We start from the raw sequence: 21,702 nt of genomic DNA on the forward strand, positions 1-21,702 counted from the left end.
CCCTCCAGACCTCCCTAGGGGGGTGAGGTGCCTCCTCTCCCTACATTCCACACCCACTCCCCCCCCACAATGATGACTCCCAGACTGTTCGCCTGGCGCCCCTCCCCCAAGCCAGGTGTGAAATTTGAGGACGCAAAGTGGCCACAGATGTGCTAGTCAGCCGACCTGCCCTGCACTCCATCCCAGGCTCGTGCGTGACAGACCATGCAGCCAGCTTCCCGGTGGGCCGGGGGTATGGTGGGTGCTGAAGTCCAGGACGAACCTCCGGGAAGCCAGAAATCTTGGTAGAGTCTCTATCGTCCCCTCATCTCTCTTGCCTGCCCACTTCTCCCCTCCCCTCCCTCATTCAAACAAGTGGCTCTCTCTGAAGGAGTTTCTAGAAGCTGCTGTGAGTGGGGTAGTGGGATCAGGTGGTGGCCGGGGGGCTGGAGTCAGCAAGGCCAGGACGTGGGGGACAGCGTTGGCTAGCCTTTCCGGGCTGTGATCCAGGAAAGTAGCAGAGAGCACCCACGGTACGGCGCTGTGCCCTGGGTGGCCTGGGAGTGGAGCCGTGTGGGGCCCCCGTGCCTGGCTAGGGTGTGACAAGTTTGGGAGGCAGCCCCAGTCCCAGAATCCTTGTCCTGGGCTGGGGGCCACCCCCGCTCCTGGCCTGGCTCCTGCCGCCCGTGCCGCCGGTGAAACGCTGTTGACATGTCCTGAATTATTAAGCACGGGGTGGGCTCCGGAGCACATGCTGAGCCGAGCGGCTGGGGCTGCGCGGCGTGGCGGAGCAGCGCTCGCTCCCTCGCTCACTCGCTCGCTCGCAGGGACACACGCAGGGGCTGACAGCTGTGCTGGTGCTGATAAGGGAAGCCACAAGGAGACGATCGAGGAGAGAGACAAGCGGCAGCAGAGGCAGCAGCGGCAGAGGCAGCACCAGGGCTGCGGAGCTGCTGGGAGTGGGAGTGACTCCCCCACCTCGGGCCCCCACCCTGTCCCTGTCCTCCTCCCCGCTTGCCCTGAGTTTAGAAGAGCAGCCGCTGCCACCGCCGCCACTCCGGAGGGCACCGGGGCTGCCGGCCAGGGAGCGAGAGGGACAGGGAAGCTCTGGCCAGTCCCAGCAGCGGGGGACAGATGCCGATCGAGATTGTGTGCAAAATCAAATTTGCTGAGGAGGATGCGAAACCCAAGGAGAAAGAGGCAGGGGATGAGCAGAGCCTCCTGGGGGCTGCTCGGGGGGCAGCAGCCCCCCGGGACCTGGCCACCTTTGCCAGCACCAGCACCCTGCACGGGCTGGGCCGGGCCTGTGGTCCAGGCCCCCACGGACTGCGCAGAGCCCTGTGGGCACTGGCCCTACTCACCTCGCTGGCTGCCTTCCTGTACCAGGCGGCCGGCCTGGCCCGGGGCTACCTGACCCGGCCTCACCTGGTGACAGTGGAGCCCGCTGCCCCAGCCCCGGTGGCGGGCTTCCCGGCTGTCACCCTCTGCAACATCAACCGCTTCCGGCATTCGGCACTCAGCGATGCCGACATCTTTCACCTGGCCAACCTGACAGGGCTGCCCCCCAAAGACCGGGATGGGCACCGCGCTGCCGGGCTGCGCTACCCGGAGCCGGACATGGTAGACATCCTCAACCGCACTGGCCACCAGCTTGCCGACATGCTCAAGAGCTGCAACTTCAGCGGGCACCGCTGCTCCGCCAGCAACTTCTCCGTGGTGAGTGCCGCCAACGGGGCTGCCTGGCCGGGGTGGCCAGAGGCTGGCGGGTGTGTGTGTGTGTGTGTGTGTTGAGAGGGTGGCAGGCATCCTTAACAGGGCTTCCCTTCCTTCTGCCACCAGAGGCTGGCCTCGTGTCTCCCCACGCCAAGGGTTTCCCTCCAGCCTCCCTGCCGTGGAGCACTGGCTGCTCCTGGGGACTTACCCTGATGCATCCTCTTCTTGGTCCTGTTGCTGCGGCAGGGCTGGGGGCAGGGGGCATCCCCTGGGGGTCAGCCTGCAGGGAAGGGATGCACCATCCCAAGGCTGGATGCACTGACCCACCCCTACTTGGCTCTTGCCCCCTTTTTCTTCTGGGGCTACTGGGTGGAGGTGATGGGGAGGGAGTATCTGGGAGGTTCCAGCGATAGCCGGGCTGAGGGCTGCCTCCTGAGGAGCTGGCCCCGCAGGCACGCTGGAGGGAGTCGGTCTCTGTGTACACTGGGAGCCAGTGTCCCTTCTGCGTCTCTGGGTCCCTCACCCCCCCTCCCAGGCATCCACACACATCCTTCTTTCATGCTGCCCCTCCGGCCTCCTGCTGGCCAGGGCCCCCTCCATCTCCTGTTCTTGCTGCTCCTTTGCCCAGCTCTGGCTCTTACGCTGGGAATCACTCGTTCACTCTGATGGGCATAACTCACCCTCACTGCTGGTACACACACGCACACACACACACATACTCCCACTGCTCAGGGACATGGGTTTCCGCACACTGCCTCTCTCACACACACTCACTGTCCCTATCACTACATCCACGTGCAAACCTGCACACCCACACCCTCACACACCCAGAGACTACTCATCTCCGTATCACGCTCTCACTTAGCTGCTAGGCACAGGGCCATGTTGTGGATGCCATCCGTCTCGTGACATCCGACCCCCTCCCCCATCGAGCCCAACCCCGGCTCGCCACGCAGGGGCAGCTGGTGCCATCTCTCACGTGGGTGTGGATACAAACACACGCACCCTCACTGGGAGTGAAGTCAGCTTGAGCTGCTCCCGGCTGCATCCCACCCCCCACCCCCCCGCCTCCAGCATGTGTGTGCCTGTGTGTGTGTGTGGGGGGGTGTGTCTTGCATGCCATGTGTCTATCAGGGCTCCGCTCACCCAGGGTCCCAGGGTCCCAGGGTCCCAGGCCATTATGTACCTGTCCCCGACACCCAGCATGGTGGATGCATGTTTGTGTTTCCATCCTGGCCACCGCTACCCGGGTGCACATGCAACTGTGTGGCAGCAACATGGTGCCCGCCACTGCCCAGCCTCCAGCAGCAACGTGGACTTTCCCTGTGCATAGCGCAGTAGCCGGTCCTCCAGGTTCTCACTCACTCGCTGCCTCAGTATCACCGGGAAATGAGCTCCCACCAGGTTCCTGGCCCCCATCACGCCTGCAGTGGGGTGAGAGGTAGAAACAAGGGACAGGGGGAGAGGATGGGACTGGGAGAAGAGTCGGGGGCATCGCTGTCGCTGTTGCTCAGCTGCACAGCCCCTCTTCCAGGGAAAATCACTGCTCCCCCAAAACCAGGGCTGGGAGAGCTGCCAGGGAGGTGGCGGGGTGTGGAGTGTGTGTGGCCTTTAGGATTCATGGTCTCCTCTGAGCCCAGTCTCAGCAGGTGCTGTTGGGGCAGAAATCAATGGGGTCTTTGTGTCTCTGAGCCAGAGTTTGTGTCTCAGCCCTGGGTGGCAGTGGGGGGTGAGGTGTGGGGGGGTGCGGGCAGGGAAGGGGAATGAAATGTCAGTGGGAGGGCAGGGGAGGAAAAGGGGTGGAGGGGGCTGAGGAAGTGGGGGAAGGAGGCAGAGGATTCCTGCCCCAGCCTCTGGGAAAAGGAGGGGGTGGCAGAGAACACAGGGACAGGGAGTCCCCTGATGAGGATGGTGAGTCCCTTGGGATCCTGGCCATGGCCAGGAGGGGTGAGAGTGGATTCCCGTGGGCCCTTCCGCAGGACGGGAGAGAGGAGGATGGAGGGAGTTTGTGGGTCTCAGCTTGGGGGCTGCGGCAGGACCACGAGGGGAGGAGGGCAAGGCAGAGGCCCATTTGGGCCCCTGCACCTGCCAGCGCCAGCTCTCCTACCTTCTGGCTGAGACTCTCCCGTGAGGCTTTCTAGGGGACTGAATTAGGGACTGCGATGGGTGTGTGCCATGGGGAAGACAAGAGTGCCCGGGTGCTACTGGGACGAGAGTGGAGAAGAGGTCTGGGGTCTGCTGAGGACACGAGGTCCATGATGGGCTGACGGTGACGCCATGAGCCCCTGATGGGCGCATGCGCCTGTAGGTGGAGAAGCAGCCAGGCTGTGGGTGGTCGCGACAGTGACAGCGACAGGCTTCGGGCAGGGGCTGCTGTGTGTTTTCTGTTGCTTTCCTGTTTCCTCCTTCCCACTCCCCACTCTGCTGTGACCTTTCCTCCGGAATCCAAGTTAATAAATGTCACATTTTCCAGCCTATTTTTACTCCGGGTAATGCGCCCTCCCCCAGTCCCCTAAGCTGCTGCTCCTGCTTCTGTTACTACTGCCATCGCTCTCACCGCACGCTCCCAAATAGCCCCTCGTCTACTCCCAGTGGGTCAGCCAGTCCATCCTCACCCCCTTCTGCCTAGCTACTGTGCACTGGGCTTCCTACTGGGAGCTGTGTGTGTGTGTGTTGGGGGGGTGGGCAGCAGAGAAGAGCCACTCCAGTCCCCAGGCCCTGTCCTCAAGCGGCCTGCAGTCTCTCTCACAGTGGAGCAGGCGGCAGGGACACTCCGAGCGCAAGCAACCAGGCAGGAGGTAATCAGCCGTGCAAGCAGTGTCGGAAGGGGCCGGGATTAATGGCCAGATGAGGTGCACGGGTAGTAAAGGCCTGAGTTCACATGGAGAGGCCATTCTGGGCCGGCGAGGGCTAGGGAAGCTTAAGGGATGAGACAGGCAGGGCATAGTTTGGAGAGGAGGTGTGGCAGGTGGAGAGAGAGGAGAGGGTGCTGGGACACTCTCCCCCTGCTCCCCTCCAGCTAGGCCCCCCAACTCTTCTCCTTCCCTTTCACACTCAGACTCATCCCAACCCACTCCCACTGACGCCTCCGACTTTGGCTACCCTGTCTCTGTGCCCTTACCTAGCCCTTTATTTAGACAGCATCCCCTTCCCCTGTCTGGCACCACCCTCCCCGCCCCGACCTGTGTGTTCCACTCCCCCCTCAGCTGCCCTCTCACTAGAGGGCAGAAATCCCTGTTTCCCCCTAGGCTTCCTTTCTTAAGCTGCAAAATGCGACGGTGGCCTCAAGTGTAGCAGTGCCTCCCAGCTGGGGCAGGACCCTGCAAGGGTCAGGTGCATGAGGTCCGGAGCTGCCACAGCTTCTGGATTTGAACTTTGGCCCCACCCTTGCAGCTGTGAGGCCCTGGGGAAGCCAAAAAAGCTTCCATGAACATCTGCCTATACTCCTCAGATGGGAGTTAGAACCTAAACATTTGGGGTTGTTGTGAAGATTAGGCAAAGAGCTTAGCACCCTGCATCCTGGAAGTGTGAGCGTTCTGCTCTCCCAGCTCCTGGCTGCCTTAAGCTCTCTGTCCCCAGCTCCATCTACCGGTTTCTGACCCATGCACTGGCCTCGTGGCTACCCTCCTTCACCTTGTCTCTCCCCCCCACCCCCCCACCACACTGTGACCCCCACGCTCTCCTCTCTCGGTGACAGCGTTCCCCCTGTGTCTGAGCCTGCCAGATGTGTGTGCACCACGTGCAGGAGTGTGCACACGCCCTCTAGACCAGGGCCAGTGCGCGGCCTGGGATGCTGGAAACCCCGTGTCGGCACTGTCCAGCGTGGCAGCCCCTAGCCACACGTGGCTGTTGAAATGTGATTAGTATGACAGAGAAAATGAGTTTTTAATTCAGAGAGCTGCGTGTGCCTAGTGGCTGCCACCTCAGCTGTGCTGCTGGGAACGGAGTTCCGAGGGCTGGGGTAGAGCAGGGCTGCAAGGGGGTGGATTTGGGCTGTGATTGGCAGCCAGCCCATCTGCTCCCTGGGCTAAGGTCCCAGGCTGAGCTGCGGGCAGGGCCTGTATCCAGGAGCCGGGGGCTGCAGGGTACCCACTGACACTATGTGAGCAAAGGTCTCTTGCACTCCACTGTCTGGAAGACTGAGGCCGGGGTCAGTGGAGAATCCCTGAGGATGCTGGGGTAGTCTTCCTGGGTCCAGGCCACCCATAGAGGAGCAGGAGCCCAGGGCCCCCTGGGTGCCTCACTGTTTCCATTCCCTCTTGGCTCCCAGGCTTCCCTCCCCAGTCCCTCCCCTCCTTCCCCACTCGCTGGTGACTGCCGTGACTATTAATCACTCGCCCTGTTCTCTTCCTCTCTACTAATCAGGCACAATTAGACAAGGCCTCTTCCAGCTGGGCAGTCCCCCTCGCTGCCTCCCCCCTCCTCTCCCAGCCCCACCCAGCCGCTTCCCCCGGATGGGATGGCACTGAGGCCAAGGGGGAACAGCCAGGCAAACCTTCAGTCATTCTCTGGCTGCCCCAGCCCCCAACTGGGAGCTTGACAGGAACCCCCTCCTGTCCCAGCTACCTCCCTGGTGTGGTCAGGCCAGTACTGGTAGTCTCTGCCCCTCCGAACCTGCCCATGGCCATGGGAGAAGCAGCCTCAGGTTCCATCCCAACCCCATACCTTGGCCTTTGGTTGGGGGTGCAGGTGGAGGTGGGAGGTCTAAGGGCTGTCCCTTGCCCCCTTTTTTTTTAAATAGATTTATTTATTTATTTATTTATTACAGAGAGAGAGAGACAGAGAGGGATCTTCCATCCACTGGTTCACCCCCCAAATGACCACAATAGCCAGAGCTGGGCCAGAGCCAAGCCAGGAGCCTGGAGCTTCTTCCAGGTCTCCCACGTGGGTGCAGGGGCCCAATCACTTGGCCCATCTTCCACTGCTACCCTGGGTGCATTAGCAGGGAGCTGGATCAGAAGTGAAACAGCTGGGACTGGAACCGGAGCCCATATGGGATGTGGGCACTGCAGATGGAGGCTTAACCATCTATATCACCACACCAGCCCTGCCCCTCGCCCTTGGCCAAGGAAGGGAGAGGACTCCCACTGGGGTCGGTCCAGCTTCTTATCTAGCACATGAGCTTCACAGTGACCCCAAGTCCATGTCCAGCCCTCTGTCCCTCTAGTCCCATCTCCTCCCAAGGCATGGACCCTGAGGGCATTTAGTTCAAAATCTAGCTCAGAATTGATCCTGTCCAGGAGGGCGTGCAAAAGGGAAGGGTGGCGTCTGCGGAGAAGTGAAGCTCTCACTCCAGCTGTTGCCCTGCACCAGGGAGTCCAGCGCTGGTGGCTCTTCCAGGCTGGCAAAGGGAGCTCCAGATCTTAATGATTTTAATCAAACTTTTCGGGGTTGTAAAGCTACGGAGGGCTGCCTGCAGCTCAGATTGCAGAGCAGGGAGCGCTCACCCTGCCCACCTCCTGCCCCCTGCAGGCTGCTGCCTCCCAGGCCCTCCTGGAGGGGGCGCTGTCAGCCTGGCTGCTTTGGTGGCGGGGCTGAGCGGTGTGATCCAGCAAAAGCACGGCGCCTGGACTGCAAGGGCAGTGGGCAGGGCCGGGAGGGAGAGGCCCCACCCGGCCCCACTCAGCAGCCCCGTGGCCTCTTCATTAATCAGGAATCAGCCCCGAGCTGGGCTCATTATCAGCTCAGCTTCTCAGGGCACTGCCGGAAGACGCTGATTACCATTCGGAGAAAAGGCCCCCTCGGCCCGCCCCCCTCCCGCTCCCCTTCTCTCTTCCCTGCCCCAGTGCTTCCCGGGAGGAATCTGCTCCCCCTGGTGGTTGGTGGCAGGTCCCGGCTGGGGGGTGGGGGGCCGGGAGCAGGCACCTCCCAGAAGAGGCTGGAGCCGCGACCCTCTCTGGGCCACCTAGGCTGGGGCCCCAGTCCCTGGGTGGTTCCCGTTGGAGTGAATGGGGGGTGGGGTCAGGAGAGAGGGCAGCCACCCGGCAGGAGGGGGTGGAAGTGAGTCATCTGCCTCCCCAACTGCCTTGGAACAGCTGGACAGAGGAGGTGGGGACAGCCAGCACCGGGGCGGGAGGCCGGAGGGGAGAAGACCTGCGTGGGGTTGGTTTGTCTTTTTGGCAGATCCTGCTGGAGACCTAGGGTCTACCAGAGCCATCCCAGAGAGTGGGGGTGGGAAGCAGAGGCCCCAGGACATAGCCAGGAAGGGCCAGATGCGGGTTTTTTCCAGCAAAGCCCTTCTTCCCTCAGCGACCAGGCTGGGGGCTGGCAGCGCTGGACATCCGGCCCACCCCCTAAATGCTGGCCGTGCCCTTGGGACACCCGTTTGGGGCTGGGGGTGGGGGGAGCAGTCGCAGAGCCGGGCAGAGGCTGCGGCAGCCAGGCAGCAGCGAGAGAGTTCAGAGAGGAGCCACGGGATGATTAAGGGGAAATGGAGGATTGATTTAGGAGGAAAGATTAAAGGAGCTAAATCCGTGGCGCTTGGCTCAGCGGTGACTAAGCGTGGACAGGATAATAGCTTACAAATGTGTGAAAGGTGTAAATACCAAGCTGGGGGGAGGGGAGGCGGCGCGGCGGGCCGGGAGGGCTGCGGACCCCCGCGCCTCTGCCCAGGGCTCTGGCCCTCCCCGGGGGAGGGGGACCGGGGTGTTTGGGAGCTCTGGTTTCCAAGCGAGGGTTCCGGTTCTGGGGCGCAGCTGTCAGGGCCTGGCGCTGGTCTCCACGTCTCACTCCCGCCGGCTGGGAACCTGGGGTCGCAGGTTCAAATCCCACTGCGTTTCTCCAGCGCCCCTCCAGCACCGGAACTTTCGGCTGCTCCCAGGGCCGCCCGCCGCCGCCGGCTGTGCACCCACCGCCCCCCCGCGGGACCCCCGCCCAGCCGTCCGGGCTCCCGCTAATCTCGTCCCCTCCCGGGCCGCGGCGGGCGGCGGGCGGCGGGCGGCGGGCGGCGGTGTCTCCCTCGGCGGTGGAAGCCTCTGGCGCTGCTGTGTGCGCGGAGGTCACTTTGCTGAGGAGCCGGGAGCCGAGGGAATGCAAATGAGGCAAACCCGGGGAGGAGAGCCGAGGAGCCCGCAGGAGACGCAGGAGACAGGAGGGAGGGCGCCCGGGCGCCGTGATGGATGCCTGCCCCGCGGGAGCGAGCGCAGCGCAGGCCCGTGGGGGCGGCCCTCTGGGTGCGGGCCAGACTTACGCTGCGGAACAGGAGCACGGGTGCGGGAGCCGGCGGGGACCACAGGCGCCCGGGTCCCTGGCAGGCACCCACCCACCACACGCACCGCCACCTTCTCAGCCTTGTCCCTCATCTCCCACAGGCCGGGGGTGCGTGGTGCAAGGTGGAAGACAAACTACTAACCCACAACTTTGTATCAGGGGCCGGGAATGTCTCCTCTTCCAGCCAAGTGCTCCCTGGGATCACAGCTTTCTTCCCGCCAGGCCCCACCTGGCTCCCTCCAAGGGCCCAGAGCTGCGCCTCAGCCTGGAGCGGCTGGACATTTACAGATCTCCCCCAGCTCACACATTTACATTGAACCAGCACTGAGATCCTTGCCTCCCAGGGAACGATGCTCCCTTCTAAACCGTTTGGGTCTGCTCACCGTGTCTGAGGGCTGGGAGCCACGGTGTGCACCTACAGAGCTAGGCATCCTGAAGAAGGGGCCAGGTGTCTCCTTGTCCCTTGACTGTGACACGGTCCACCTGCTGCCCTTCCCCGGATGGGCGCCTTGACTTGCCCAAAGAAGCTTTCTCCGAGCTTCTAACCCATGCTGGATTTCTGTTGCAGTCAGAGGCCTTGGATGGTGTCCCGTCCTAGCCCAGCCATAACCAGTAGTATCTGTGTATTTGTGTGAATGTTGGGCTCATCTGTTTTGTTCCCTGCAGTAGGCCAGGCACTTAGAACATGCCTGGCACATAGTGGAGGTGCTCAACAAGCCCTTTAAACATTTTAAAATTTATTCTATTTATTTGAAAAGCAGAAAAAAGAGACAGACAGACAGACACCATCCATTGCTCACTCCCAAAATGCCTGCAACAGGCAAGGCTGGGCCGGCTAGAATACCAGGAAGGGGGGACTCCATCCTGGTCCCCTACATGAGTGGCGTGGATCCAGCTACCTGAGCCATCACCTGCTACCTGCCAGGGTGCGCATTAGCAGGCATTGCGCGAGCTGGGACTTAAACCCAAGCATTCTAAATGTAGGCATCCTGAGCACCACACCGACACCTGCCCCAGTAAACACTTTCTGAATGAATAAATGCCTCTGCAGCCAGACAGCAGACTCTCGTTCTCTGATGTTGTGTCCGCACCACGCACAGTGCCTGTCGCATGGTACAGGCTCAGGGGACGGTGTTGGGTACACCAGGCTTGTTTGAACACCCAGGCCACTTCGTGAGCACCTGCTGTGGGTAGGTGTATGCCAGGTGTGCAGCGATAGGAGTATGGACTCCGGGCCAGGTTGCTGGTCCTTGGCAGGTTCTGCGTGATGTGACCATGGCAGGTTCCCTACCCTCTTGGGGCCTCCACTGACTTGGCTGTAACTCCGAGGGTTTTTGTGAGCAGTGAGGAGTTAATTTCTATTGCGGACTTAGAAATGTAGCTGGCACTGAGTAAGACTCATGAGATGCGAGCCATCGCTATTACTCATGTATATTCTCTTTCCTCGGAGTACTCTGAAGGGTACCCATTGTTAGGGAGGATCAGAGAGGTTGAATGACTGAGTCTGAATCCCATAGACCACGCCCCCACATGAACTAGGTCGGGCTTTCCGTCTGCCAAAGCTTGGGGTCCCTCACAGAGCCCCATGGTCTAAGCAGCTCTCAGGCTGCAGGGAGTCTTGACCCCGGGCGTGATACACGGAGAGAATGGGCCCGCACCGTCTTGGCAGGAAGCTCTGATCTCAAATGGGTCCCCGCCTCCCCAGCGCCTACCACATGTCACTCTGAACTTATCTGTCACCCTCACACCTAACCAGCTCCCCTTTACAGAGGAGTGAGCCGAGGTTTGGAGGGCCTGAATGACACGCCCAAGGTGGCTTGCCCAAGGTTGGTGGAAGAAGGTGGGATTTGAACTTCGTTCTGTCTGGTTTTGAAACATATGCCCCATGGGGCTGGTGTGGTGGTGCAGTGGGCTGATCCGCCTCTTGGGACACCCACATCCTGAATCAGTGTGCCTGGTTCAAATCCCAGCTGCTCTGTTTCCAATCCAGCTCCCTACCAATGTACCTGGGAAGCAGGGGATGATGGCTCAAGTACTTGAGTTCCTTCTACCCACGTGAGAGACTGGGATGGAGCTCTTGGCTCCTAGCTTCAGCCTGGCCAAGCCCTGGTTGTTCTGGTTCTTGGAGGCATTTGGGGAATAAACCAGTGGACAGAAGATTCTCTCTCTCTCTCTAACTCTGCTTTTCAATAATATAATTTTTTTAAAAAAAGAGAAGTCAGGTGAATATTTCTGTCCCCACTTGACAGATGAGAAAACTGAGGCCCGGAGGCATTGCAAAGCCACTTGACTGACTGAGGTCCCACAGGCTGTCAGTGGAGCTGGGACCAGTGACTCCCAGGCAGGTGACTGAAGTCTGTGGAAAATGCTAGGGCTGGCGAGGGCTGGGTGCCAGGTCCCAGCTCAGAATTTGCACCCTGGCCCTGGGAACCCTTGGGCATGCACCTTGCACCTTGCTGTTGTTAGGCTGCTCTCTGCCTTTGTACATTAAGGTGTGGGACTGAGTGACCTGCTGGGCTGGTGCAGACGCCCAGGTGTTTTGCCTTGCTGCGGTCTTCCTTCCTGTGCCCCCTGGAGAGAACAGAGGAGGAAGCTTGGAGCCTGAGTTGAAGCCAGGGACCTGAGCTGTCTAACCCTGGGGTGCTGGTCCCAGTCCAGTGAATATGCATCCCTTCCCCCCTCCCCTCTGCACCCCAGGGCACTGGGGGGGGGGGATGGTTATCGCAGGGGCCTATGCAAGAGGCATGCATGCAGTTGGATCCATCGGGGAGGGCTGATGGGACTTGGGGGGGGGGGGCAGAGGCTACCATGGAAAAGTGGGGTGAGAGGGAGACGCCAGGGCCTTGGCAGAGGCAGGGTGCCCAGAAGGAGGTGGAGATAAAGCCCAGGCTGCAGATTAGCTCTGGGATTAGCCCAGCCTGGCCTCCGGCTGCTCCTGGCTGCTTCTTATCTCCTGGAGCCCCAGCGCCCTCTCTCCTCACAGCTCAGAGCCCTGGCCTTGCTAATTGCCTGTTAACCCTGTGGACTCTGACTGCAGGGAGAATGAGGGGCTGGAGTGGGGCGAATGCCAGCCTGCCAAGGAGAGCTTTCTGGAGAAATGGGAGCTGTGGGTGGATGGAGCTCCCCAGGCTCAGAGAAGCCATCACTCAGAGGAGCGCGCTTTGGACGGGTCTGTCCCAAGCCCTGATCTCAAGCAGAGCTGGGGAGGGGGGAGAGGGGCTGGGGGGAGGGCACGTGGGGAGGGGTTACTGGCTCAGAGTGCAGCAGCAACCTCCGCCCCAGGAAACAGTCCAGGAGGAAGATGAGAGACAGAGGGACTGAGGATGGACAAATGGGAGAGAGATGTGATGTGCCGGGGTGGCCAGGCCAGCAGAGGGCTGGGGCAGAGAGTGTGCAGGTGGACAGTGGGTTGGGAGCCAGGACAGATGGGCCAACGGCATGAAGAAGCACTTGAGAAACAGGCTAAGATCTGCAAACAGAGGCTGGGGAGACAGACCCAGGCCAGGGCCCATGGCGGGCGGAGGGCTGCCCTGGGGGAGGTGGGGAGACGCTCAGGCCCTGCCTGCAGGGCCACGTGATCCTGTCTAGAGGCTGTCCAGCCTCAGTGCCCAGGCTGGGAGCACAGCAGCTGGGGGGGGGGGGGGTCTGAGGCAGGGACAGGGCTGGTGGTGGTGGGGTCTGCAGGTATGTGCCCACCAGGACACTCCTGGGTCTGGGGCCTGCCCCCTTCTGTGACTGAACCCTGGCCTCCCAACTCTTGCACACACAGGGCTGTGTGGGGCCAGTGTGGGGAGGCAGCAGCGGCCAGCCGGTGGGACCTTGTGGCTGAGCAGCCGTGCCGTCTCCATGGAAGAAGCCGTGGGCTGTGCTGCCACCAGAGCTCTGCCACTTAGGAGCTGGCGGCTCTGTTGCCGCTGCCTGGCCCGGGGACTGTCGCCGGGGCAACGCTGTGCTCTGCCCAGCAGTGGGCTTGACCCGGGCCATGCAGGGAGCCCGGTCCTGCCGGTCAGGCCTGGCTGTTCCCTACAGAGGAGCCCTCAGACGTGGGTTACTTCACGCGCCTCCCTGTGTCACCCCCACCTCGGGGACCTATGTGCCAGGCCTCCACCCCATGCTGCCTGGGCTGGGCTCTGTGTGTGTGTCGGAGGTATCAAGGTCCCAGCCCCAGCCAGGGTCCCAGTGCCCCGGGCTGTTCCTGCCCTGTACACACACCAGGCACTCAGCACTACACTTGGGGCAGGTTGACCCGCCTGTCACTTCCTTGCTGTGTGCCCAGGGCAGACTTGCTTTCCTTCTCTGAGCTTCAGCTAGCTCATATCTGGGAGGGAGGGGTACAACAGGACTCGGCTCTCCAGGGAGCGGCACGAGGCTGAGATGTGGAGAGGCCGTGGCACAACCTGGCACTTGGGACTCTATCGAGGTGGTGCCAATCGCCAAGGCGACGCGAATGAGCAGCTTCTACGCGGGGTCCTCACGCAGCCCACGCCTTGCCTAGCCCCTCCCCTCGAGCGTACACGCACAGCTGGCTGCATCCGATTCCAGCATCTTCTCGGCCCCAGTTAGGAGGAGGTTGGGCACTTTGAGATGTGAGCAAATACTTACAGAGTCCCCACATCTGCCCTCCCCACACCAGCAGGGACCCCCGGGGGATCTTGCACCCCACCCATCTCAGGTGCCCCCTACATCCAGCAGCACGGGGTCAGCGCACAGGTCCAGGGTCAGGGTGGTCCTGCCGGATTCTTGCCCCTTTGTGTAGCGCCTTTTCTGAGGGCCCAGGCTGGGACAACACAGAATCAACCTAGAATCTCAGCTCTGCCCCACCTTCCTCCCACCCATTAAATCAGACTTTTGGCTTTCAGAAGACCCCCTGGGGAACGGTGTGCACATTCGAGTTTGAGAAGCACCGATCTTGGGAGACAATCAGCCTAATCCTCCAGGTCTCAACGTCCTCATCTGTAGAATGGGGAGATAATAATACCGTATCATAGAGTAGTGCAGTTTCAAGCATTCAGAACAGTGCCTGGGGCACTCAGCCACTCCCACTCCTCCCCCAACACACACACAGCCGGGAGTGGGGGCAGGGCTGATGCAGGTGGGCGTGAAGGACTTGAACCCAGGTAAGGAATTGAGATGCAGCAGAATTGGAGCGGCAGGTGCACAGGAGAGGGACAGACGGAAGGGGACCGAGGAGCTGTGGCACATGCCTTTCTCAGCTCTCCAGAGGCCGAGGCAGGAGCTGAGTCTCAAGGTGGGTAGGCTTGGGCGGGAGATGCCAGTGCTGCGGTGGGGAGAGGGGCCTGGCCTCCGGCTGCCTTCTCCGGCTTGGCTCACTGCCTCGCGACCTCGGGCAGGTCCCCTCACCTCTCAGAGCCGTCGGGGATAATCGGGATGATTAAACCTATCCAGCAGGGGCCGCAGAACCGGAGGAAACGGGGCAGCGCTGAAATCGGCGGCGGGGTGGCTGGGTGACAGAGGAACTGCAGGAGCGGGGCTCGGGCCGCAGGCCCCGGCGTGCCGAGGCAGGGGGTAACCGTGCGCCGCTTCCGGAGCTCGGCGCCTGGGATCTCTCTCTCCCCTGCAACCCCGCTTCGGGCCGCTCCTCCCAGCTCTTGCCGTGCGAAACTGTTCCCAAGGAGAGGGGCGGGGGGAGCGCCAGAGTGATTGAGTGCGCCGACCCCTTGCCCCCCGGGAAGGTGCTGCCTGTGATGGGTTTGACCCAGGGGCTCCTCTCTGTGGGGTGAGCCTGGCAGGCGGGGCGGGAACTGGAATCCACTTCTCGCTCAACCTCTCCCAACCCTAGGAGCGCCAGCAGCCGCTTCCATCTCCGGGGCGTCGGCGCCACCTGGCGTCCATGCAGGAGAACGCTCCGCGGAGGGAAAGGGAGCTGAGCTTCCGCGCCTCGGTGACCCGCAGCTTACAGAAACTGTCTAGGGTCCGGCTCTGGGCCAGGGCCGGCCACCCCGGCAGACTCCCTGCCCCCGTGCAGCCTGCATTCTAACTCGGGGTGGGGCACACAGTGGACAAGGAGACAAGTAGATGGACAAGACTATTTCAGGTCAAACTCGTGTGTGTGGCAGGCGCTACTAGGATCCCAGGTGTATTGAGTGTGACATCAGGCTTGGCTAGCCATGGTGTGTGTGTGTGCGTGTGTGTGTGTCCTTCCAGGAGAGGGACTAACACAAAGACCCAAGGAGGCAAGGGCACCACGTGTTGTGATGTTTGTCACAGAGCCTGGGGGTGGAGTGGCAGGAGAGGCAGGCAAAGGTCACATCACAGGAGACTCTGTGGCTAGGGGAGGAGTTGTATTTCATTCTCTGGGAAGTGAGAAGTCACTGTTACAGTTTTTCTTTAAGCTGGATTGTGTATATTAGCGGTTTGTAACATGATCTGGGAAATGACAGGTGGCAAAGGCCTGTGGGGGCTGTGACTGGGTGTGAGCACTTTGGAAAGAGCAAGCCAGCTACTGCGTGGGGATGAAGGCCACAGAAAAGATGGAGTTCATGGGGGGGGGGGGCTGGAATCCCTTGTTGGGATACAGGATGGGGTGTCCAGGCAGGTTTGGTGGTCCTCAGCAGGGGACGGGGACCTGGCAGTGGTCTTAGCCTCTTCTCCCCTGGACTTTCTCCCCGACCCCCAGGTCTACACTCGATACGGAAAGTGTTACACCTTCAACGCGGATCCACAGAGCTCGCTGCCCAGCCGGGCAGGGGGCATGGGCAGTGGCCTGGAGATCATGTTGGACATTCAGCAGGAGGAGTACCTGCCCATCTGGCGGGAGACAAGTAAGTCATGGGGGGAGGGGCAAGGGCCACCCTGGGCATGCGGGCCGGGCCCCCCGCGTGGTGTGGGTGTGCACGGGTCTCCATCTCCATGTACAGATGAGACGTCGTTCGAGGCGGGCATCCGGGTGCAGATCCACAGCCAGGAGGAGCCACCCTACATCCACCAGCTGGGCTTCGGCGTGTCCCCAGGCTTCCAGACCTTCGTGTCCTGCCAGGAACAGCGGGTGAGCGCTGCCAGCTGGGCCCTGGGTCCGGCACGGGGCTCAGGCCTTTGGGCTTGGAGGGGCTGCTGACCAGCCCTGCCCTCCGGAGGCTCACAGCTTGCCCACACCCAGATCCCACGAACTCTGCTGGGGCCGGAGGCCCACTGGTGGGCCGAAGAGGGGATCATGGTCGTGGCCATGGCCTGATCGTCCTCCGCCTCTGCAGCTGACCTACCTGCCCCAGCCCTGGGGCAACTGCCGGGCCGAGAGTGACCTCAGGGACCCTGAGCTTCAGGGCTACTCAGCCTACAGTGTGTCCGCCTGCCGCCTGCGCTGTGAAAAGGAGGCCGTCCTACAGCGCTGCCACTGCAGGATGGTGCACATGCCAGGTTGGCACCCCAGCCCCCAGCCCGCCCCCAGCCCCCCAGCCAGGCCACAGAGCCCTGGGGCACAGTGCTGCTCGTGTGCAGGGCTGGTGCACGTGTACAACACGTGTGCATGTCCAGACCCTGGGAGCGTGCTTGGACTTCTGTGGGTGTTTGCGACTCTGCACGCCTCCGTGAGCTTGTGGATGTGTTATTTTGTGTGTGTCCACGCGTGGGCTTGTGTTCGTCTGTGCTTGTGTGTTTGCGACCGTTGTGAGCATGTGCTCAGATATGTGTATACAGATGTTTGCACGCGCGTGCTCGTAAATGTATTCATGCCTAAATGCATGAGCAGGTGTGCTGTCCGTCTCTGTGTGTATTTGCATACGTGCACATTCGTGTGCATACATGTGTGTGTGCCCCCATTAGGGCACATGCCAGGGCAGGGGAGGGACTGTGGATTCCAGGAATAATTCTCTCTCCTTTCAGGCAACGAGACCATCTGTCCTCCAAACATCTACATCGAGTGTGCTGACCACACACTGGGTCCGTGCTGCCTGCCCCTCCCCTGCCTCTCCATCACCCTCTCCATGTCTCTGTCCATCTTCCTCCTCGGTGTGTTGCCTTCTCTCCTCCTGATCTCTCCCTGGAGGGTTCTTCCTGGGGGTTGGGCCTTATCCCATTCCTCAGGGGGGGGTCTGAGGTCCTCTGCAGGTGCAGACACTTGGGTAAGTGGAGGCAACGGGGAGGGGGGTTGCAGAATTCAGGGTTGTGAGCGAAGGCCTGGGCTTCTCGTCCTGGTTCAGCCAGAGTTCACCCTCTCTGAGCAAGTGAGACGCCCGCTCTCTTGGTCTCAGGGCAAAGGCATTGCTGGCTGACATTGTGGGTAAGGCAAACCCCTCTGTCCACAGGTCTCTCCTGATCTGCAGTTTATCCATCCACCCATCTACCCATCCATCCATCCATTCACTGATGCATTCATTCTCCAAACTGGTCCAAGCCTGTGTTGGGTGCTGGAGGTGAGAGTGGGAGCGAGAGCCTTGCCTTGCAGGGCTTGCAGCCTGGCCAGACTGTGGACAGGGATTGCCACATATTGTGGCTGAACAAGGGCAACCTCAAGGGGGCTACAGGGTCCCAAGGAGGGACAGGCAATGCCAGCCTGAGAGGCTTCCTGGAGGAAGTGACACAGTAGTAGAGGCTCCAAGGGCATGTTAGAGTCTGCTGGGTGCTGAAGGCGGTGTGTACTGCAAGCCTTTTGGCCAGAAAGAGCGCACCGTGTCTGGGGCGCCAGAAGGGCGGAGAATGGGGAGAAGTGGAGAGTGGCAGAGGACACCCTGGGAAGCCCACAATGGCTGCAGGTGTTAGCACATGCAGCTGCAGGTGCGGTAGAAAGGCCGTTGGATTTTCAGGTGACTCTGATGAGCTCTGGAGGGCTAGGGCCGGAAGCGAGGGACACGCAGAGACTCAAGGCCATGATCTGGATGTGCTGGGGCCCTGGGGATGGCAGCAGGATGGCACCCCCTCCTGGGTCCCCCATACCACCTGCATCCGTCAAAGGGATAGATGAGGAGTGTTTGGCAAAGGAGCAGCTGTGTGAGCAGGGCTAAGTGAACACCAGAGATGGGGATGGTCCACAGAAGGAGCCCCCCTCCCAAGCCTTCCTCCCGATCAGGCCTGGAGGGGGACAGGGACGGGAGCACTGTGGGACCCACAGGGAGACCTGGGGCATCTCCGAGGGCTGGCAGTGCAGAAGCCTCCCCTTCCGGGCACCGCTGCCCTCTGATACTGCTGGGGCCTCGCGTTGGCCAAAGCCCGGTGATGAGAATGTCTGAGGCAGGTGCTTAACAGAGGCCAGCCCGATGGGACACAGAGCAGGTGGAGGGGGCACGCAGAGGAGCCAGCACACCGAGCATGCGAATCCTGTCTGCTTGCTTGATCTTCTGTCCATCCAACCCTCTGTGCGTCCATCTGTCCACCCATCCCAAGCATCTTCTCCATGCCCCCTCGTGTGTCGGAGGCCCCATGGGCTTGACTGGCTTCAGGGATGGCACTGCCCTCTCTCTGAGGCCTGAGGACCTCCCTTCTCTCAGGGGCAGGATGGGAGGCTGGGGGGTCCTGCCTATCCCTGCTTTCTTGGGGACCCTGAAGTGGATCCAGGAGGGCCCCCCATGACTATTGTCCTCTAGGAGTGCCAGGGCTGGCCAGTAAGGGCCTGAGGCTGCTGGGCAGCCCCTCCCCCACTGCAGTTGGTGCCTGTGTGTTGCAGACTCACTGGGAGGGGGCTCCGAGGGCCCATGTTTCTGCCCCACTCCCTGCAACCTGACCCGCTACGGGAAGGAGATCTCCATGGTCAGGATCCCCAACAGGGGCTCAGCCCGCTACCTGGCGAGGAAGTACAACCGCAACGAGACGTACATACGGTAGGGACCTGTGTGTGTGTGTGTGTGTGCATGCATGGTGAGTCTTCTGCCAGGAGTAACACTTACAACCTTCTCTTTCTTCTGTAAGAGTTGTATTTACTCAAGAGAGAGACAGCGAGAGGGAGAGACAGAAAGAGAAAGAGAGAGCATCCATCTGCTGCTTCACTCCCCAAATACCCGCAGCAGCCAGGGTTGGACCAGGCCGAAGCCAGGAGCCAGGAACTCCATCAGGGTTTTCCATGTGGGTGTTAGGGGTCTAAGCACTTGGGCCATCCTCTGCCTTCCCAAGTGAATTAGCAGGGAGCTGGATCTGAAGTGGAGTGAGGACTTGAACCCATACCCTCTGATACGAGATGTGGGCATCCCAAGCAGTGTCTCAACTGTTGGCCCAAACGCCTGCCCCACAACCCTTCTCTACCAACTAACTACCCATCAGTAGTCACAGCATGTGCTTCCGCCTCCAGGAAGAGGCCCCCAATGGCTCTTTTTAAAATTTTATTATTTATTTGAAAGTCAGAGTTACACAGAGAGAGGAGAGGCAGAGAGAGAGAGAGAGGTCTTCCATCCGCCAGTTCACTCCCCAATTGACTGCAATGGCCAGAACTGCACTGATCCAAAGCCAAGGGCCAGGAGTTTTCTCCAGGTCTTTTCATGCTGGTGCAGGGGCCCAAGGACCTGGGCCATCTTCTTCTGCTTTCCCAGGCCATAGCAGAGAGATGGATAAGAAGTGGAGCAGCCAGGTCTCGAACTGCCGCCCATATGGGATGCTGGCACTGCAGGCATTAGCTTTACCTGCTATGCCACAGCACCCCCCCCCCCCCCCCCCGCCATGGCTCTTGTCTGAGCTCCACGGCACCTGTGCACAGCTCTGTCACTGCCTGTACCCTTTGCTGCAGGGTTTTGCTCACTCAGCCACCTGGGAACTGTGAAATGCATGTGAACCGAGCGGAAGGAACAGGGCGGGAAGGGACAGGGACAGAGTGGCCCGCAGGAGGTGCTGCTCTGAGCCTTGGATCTGACGCCCAGCAGCTGAGGAAGTGCAGGGCACGATCCGGGGGCCAGGCCCAGCGCTGGGTCGTGTGGGGACAGATGGTGATGATGCGAACCCCATGGCAGGGCTGGCCCAGGTCTGGTGATATAGAACTGAGTCCCAGGCCCTGGTGGAGAGGGGAAGCAGGAGAGGCAAGAGCTGGGCCTCTCAGGACCTGGGTTTGCAGGAGGAGGAGAGAGGGGAGGCATCCGGTGAGACACCTGGGGGAGGGTGTAGGGAGGAGCTTGCGTGGAGAGAAGCAGAGGATAAGGTTTGGATAGGAAGACCCAGGGAGCAGCGATCCTGGGCAGTCCAGAAGAGGAGTTTTGGAGTAGACTGATGGGCAGTAGGGAGCCAGTGAAGGTTCTAGAGACGCCCAAGGATGGGGCCAAGTGAGCACTATTGGCTGCTTTAGAGGAGCCTTCAGGCCTAAGGGGTGGGCCCCAGCTCCCCATTCAGGGGCTCCCAGGTCTGGATCCGCTGGTGCCCCAGGAACACCCGGCTTCCTGTCCCTGCAGGGAGAACTTCCTGGTCCTGGATGTCTTTTTCGAGGCCCTCACCTCTGAAGCCGTGGAGCAGCGAGCAGCCTACGGGCTGTCAGCCCTGCTGGGTGAGCCGGGCGCCAGCCCCCGGCTCCCGTGGGGGTTGCTGGGCCAAACCTGCCCTCTCTGATCCTGCCGCTCTGCTCCCCCAGGAGACCTTGGGGGCCAGATGGGCCTGTTCATTGGGGCCAGCATCCTCACGTTGCTGGAGATCCTTGACTACATCTACGAGGCAAGGGGGCCGGGGGTGGGGGGGCAGCGGGAGGGGAGAGGAGGGGAGGAGACAGTGGGGGCTCCTGGAGGAGCTGGACTGGCCTCAGTAGTCAGTTCCTTGCCAGGGAGACTCCCGTCTCCCCCGCTGGCCAGAAGGCCTGGGGACACTGAGAAATCAGAAGATGGCCCAGGAGGCTGGGGCAGTGCTGCCGAGTCCCTGTCCTCTACGTGCGCTGTGCGGGGTAGCGAGTCTGCTCTTGGCCTGATTTCCCGGGCCCACTGCCGTCTCCCGCCCCAAGGTGTCCTGGGACCGGCTGAAGCGGGTGTGGCGGCAGCCCAAGACCCCTCTGCGGACCTCCACTGGGGGCATCTCTACCTTGGGGCTGCAGGAGCTGAAAGAGCAGGTGAGGGCCAGCTGGGAGAGAACACAGCGCAGCTGGCGCCTGCCCCAGGCCCCAGCACCCCCTGGCCTGCGGGAGGGGTCCCGGGCTGGCTGCTGCACAGGCCCTGTCCTGGGGGAGGGGTCCCAGGCTGGCTGCAAGTCCTCGCTCCCTTTCATCTTGCAGAGCCCCTGCCCTGGCCGAGGCTGTGCTGAGGGCGGGGGCGCCAGCAGCCTGCTCCCCAACCACCACCACCCCCCGCACGGGCCTCCAGGCGGCCTCTTTGAAGACTTTGCCTGCTAGGATGGCGTGGAAAGGACCCAGGAGTCTGGAACCTCTCCCCCAGTGCCAGCCCTGTCTCCTCCTGCTCCTGGGAGCCAAGGCCTGGGGCGGCCAGGGCCTGCGGGGAGGGGTGGTGCTCATGGAGAGGATCAGGACTCGGAGCCTGCTCTCTCCCGACTCTGGCGTCAGCTGCTTTGCACAAGGGTCCCTCTTGGCCACAACCCCACAACCCCTACCCCCAGGTTGCAGCGAGACCCTGGGGGAAGGGAGGGAGCAAGGGAGGTGGAGCCTGCCCAGCAGGGGTGGAACCCTCTGTACACCTGTATATATTTAGGGAGGTCAGGGTGGGGGTGGGGTACCCATGTAGAAGGTGGGTGGGGCTATAGGGGTGGGCGATTCCCAGCCAGCCAGGGTCCTGGTCCAGGCATTAGCAGAGGGCAGGCCCCCAGGACTCAGGAGTGCTGGGCTGGTCCTACCTGGGGCTCTGCTCCTCTCGCCAGGGGGAGTGGGTGGCCCAGCAGGCCTGGCCCAGCTCCCAGCTCCCCCTGCACCAACTCCACCCTCCACGGGGAGGGGGCAGGAGA

The 21,702-nt window shown here is 61.5% G+C and overlaps 1 protein-coding gene across 2 annotated transcripts; it reads left to right on the forward strand.

Annotated features, from left to right (window-relative positions):
• The first annotated feature begins 1,098 nt into the window (after nt 1-1,098).
• On the forward strand, nt 1,099-21,139 carry ASIC4 (acid sensing ion channel subunit family member 4). Of its 2 annotated transcripts, XM_062201995.1 has the most exons (10): nt 1,114-1,695; nt 15,539-15,683; nt 15,780-15,907; nt 16,113-16,275; nt 16,741-16,797; nt 18,518-18,671; nt 20,220-20,311; nt 20,396-20,475; nt 20,756-20,860; nt 21,023-21,139. In XM_062201995.1, the coding sequence occupies exons 1-10, from the start codon at nt 1,114-1,116 to the stop codon at nt 21,137-21,139; spliced, it is 1,623 nt and encodes a 540-aa protein (XP_062057979.1). The 2 variants fall into 2 exon arrangements, with proteins under 2 accessions (XP_062057976.1, XP_062057979.1); XM_062201992.1 differs by lacking the exon at nt 16,741-16,797 and having other exon boundaries at nt 1,099-1,695.
• The last annotated feature ends 563 nt before the right edge of the window (nt 21,140-21,702 follow it).

Source organism: Lepus europaeus, chromosome 1 (genome assembly GCF_033115175.1).
Source record: "Lepus europaeus isolate LE1 chromosome 1, mLepTim1.pri, whole genome shotgun sequence".
NCBI classification, from domain to species: Eukaryota; Metazoa; Chordata; class Mammalia; order Lagomorpha; family Leporidae; genus Lepus; species Lepus europaeus.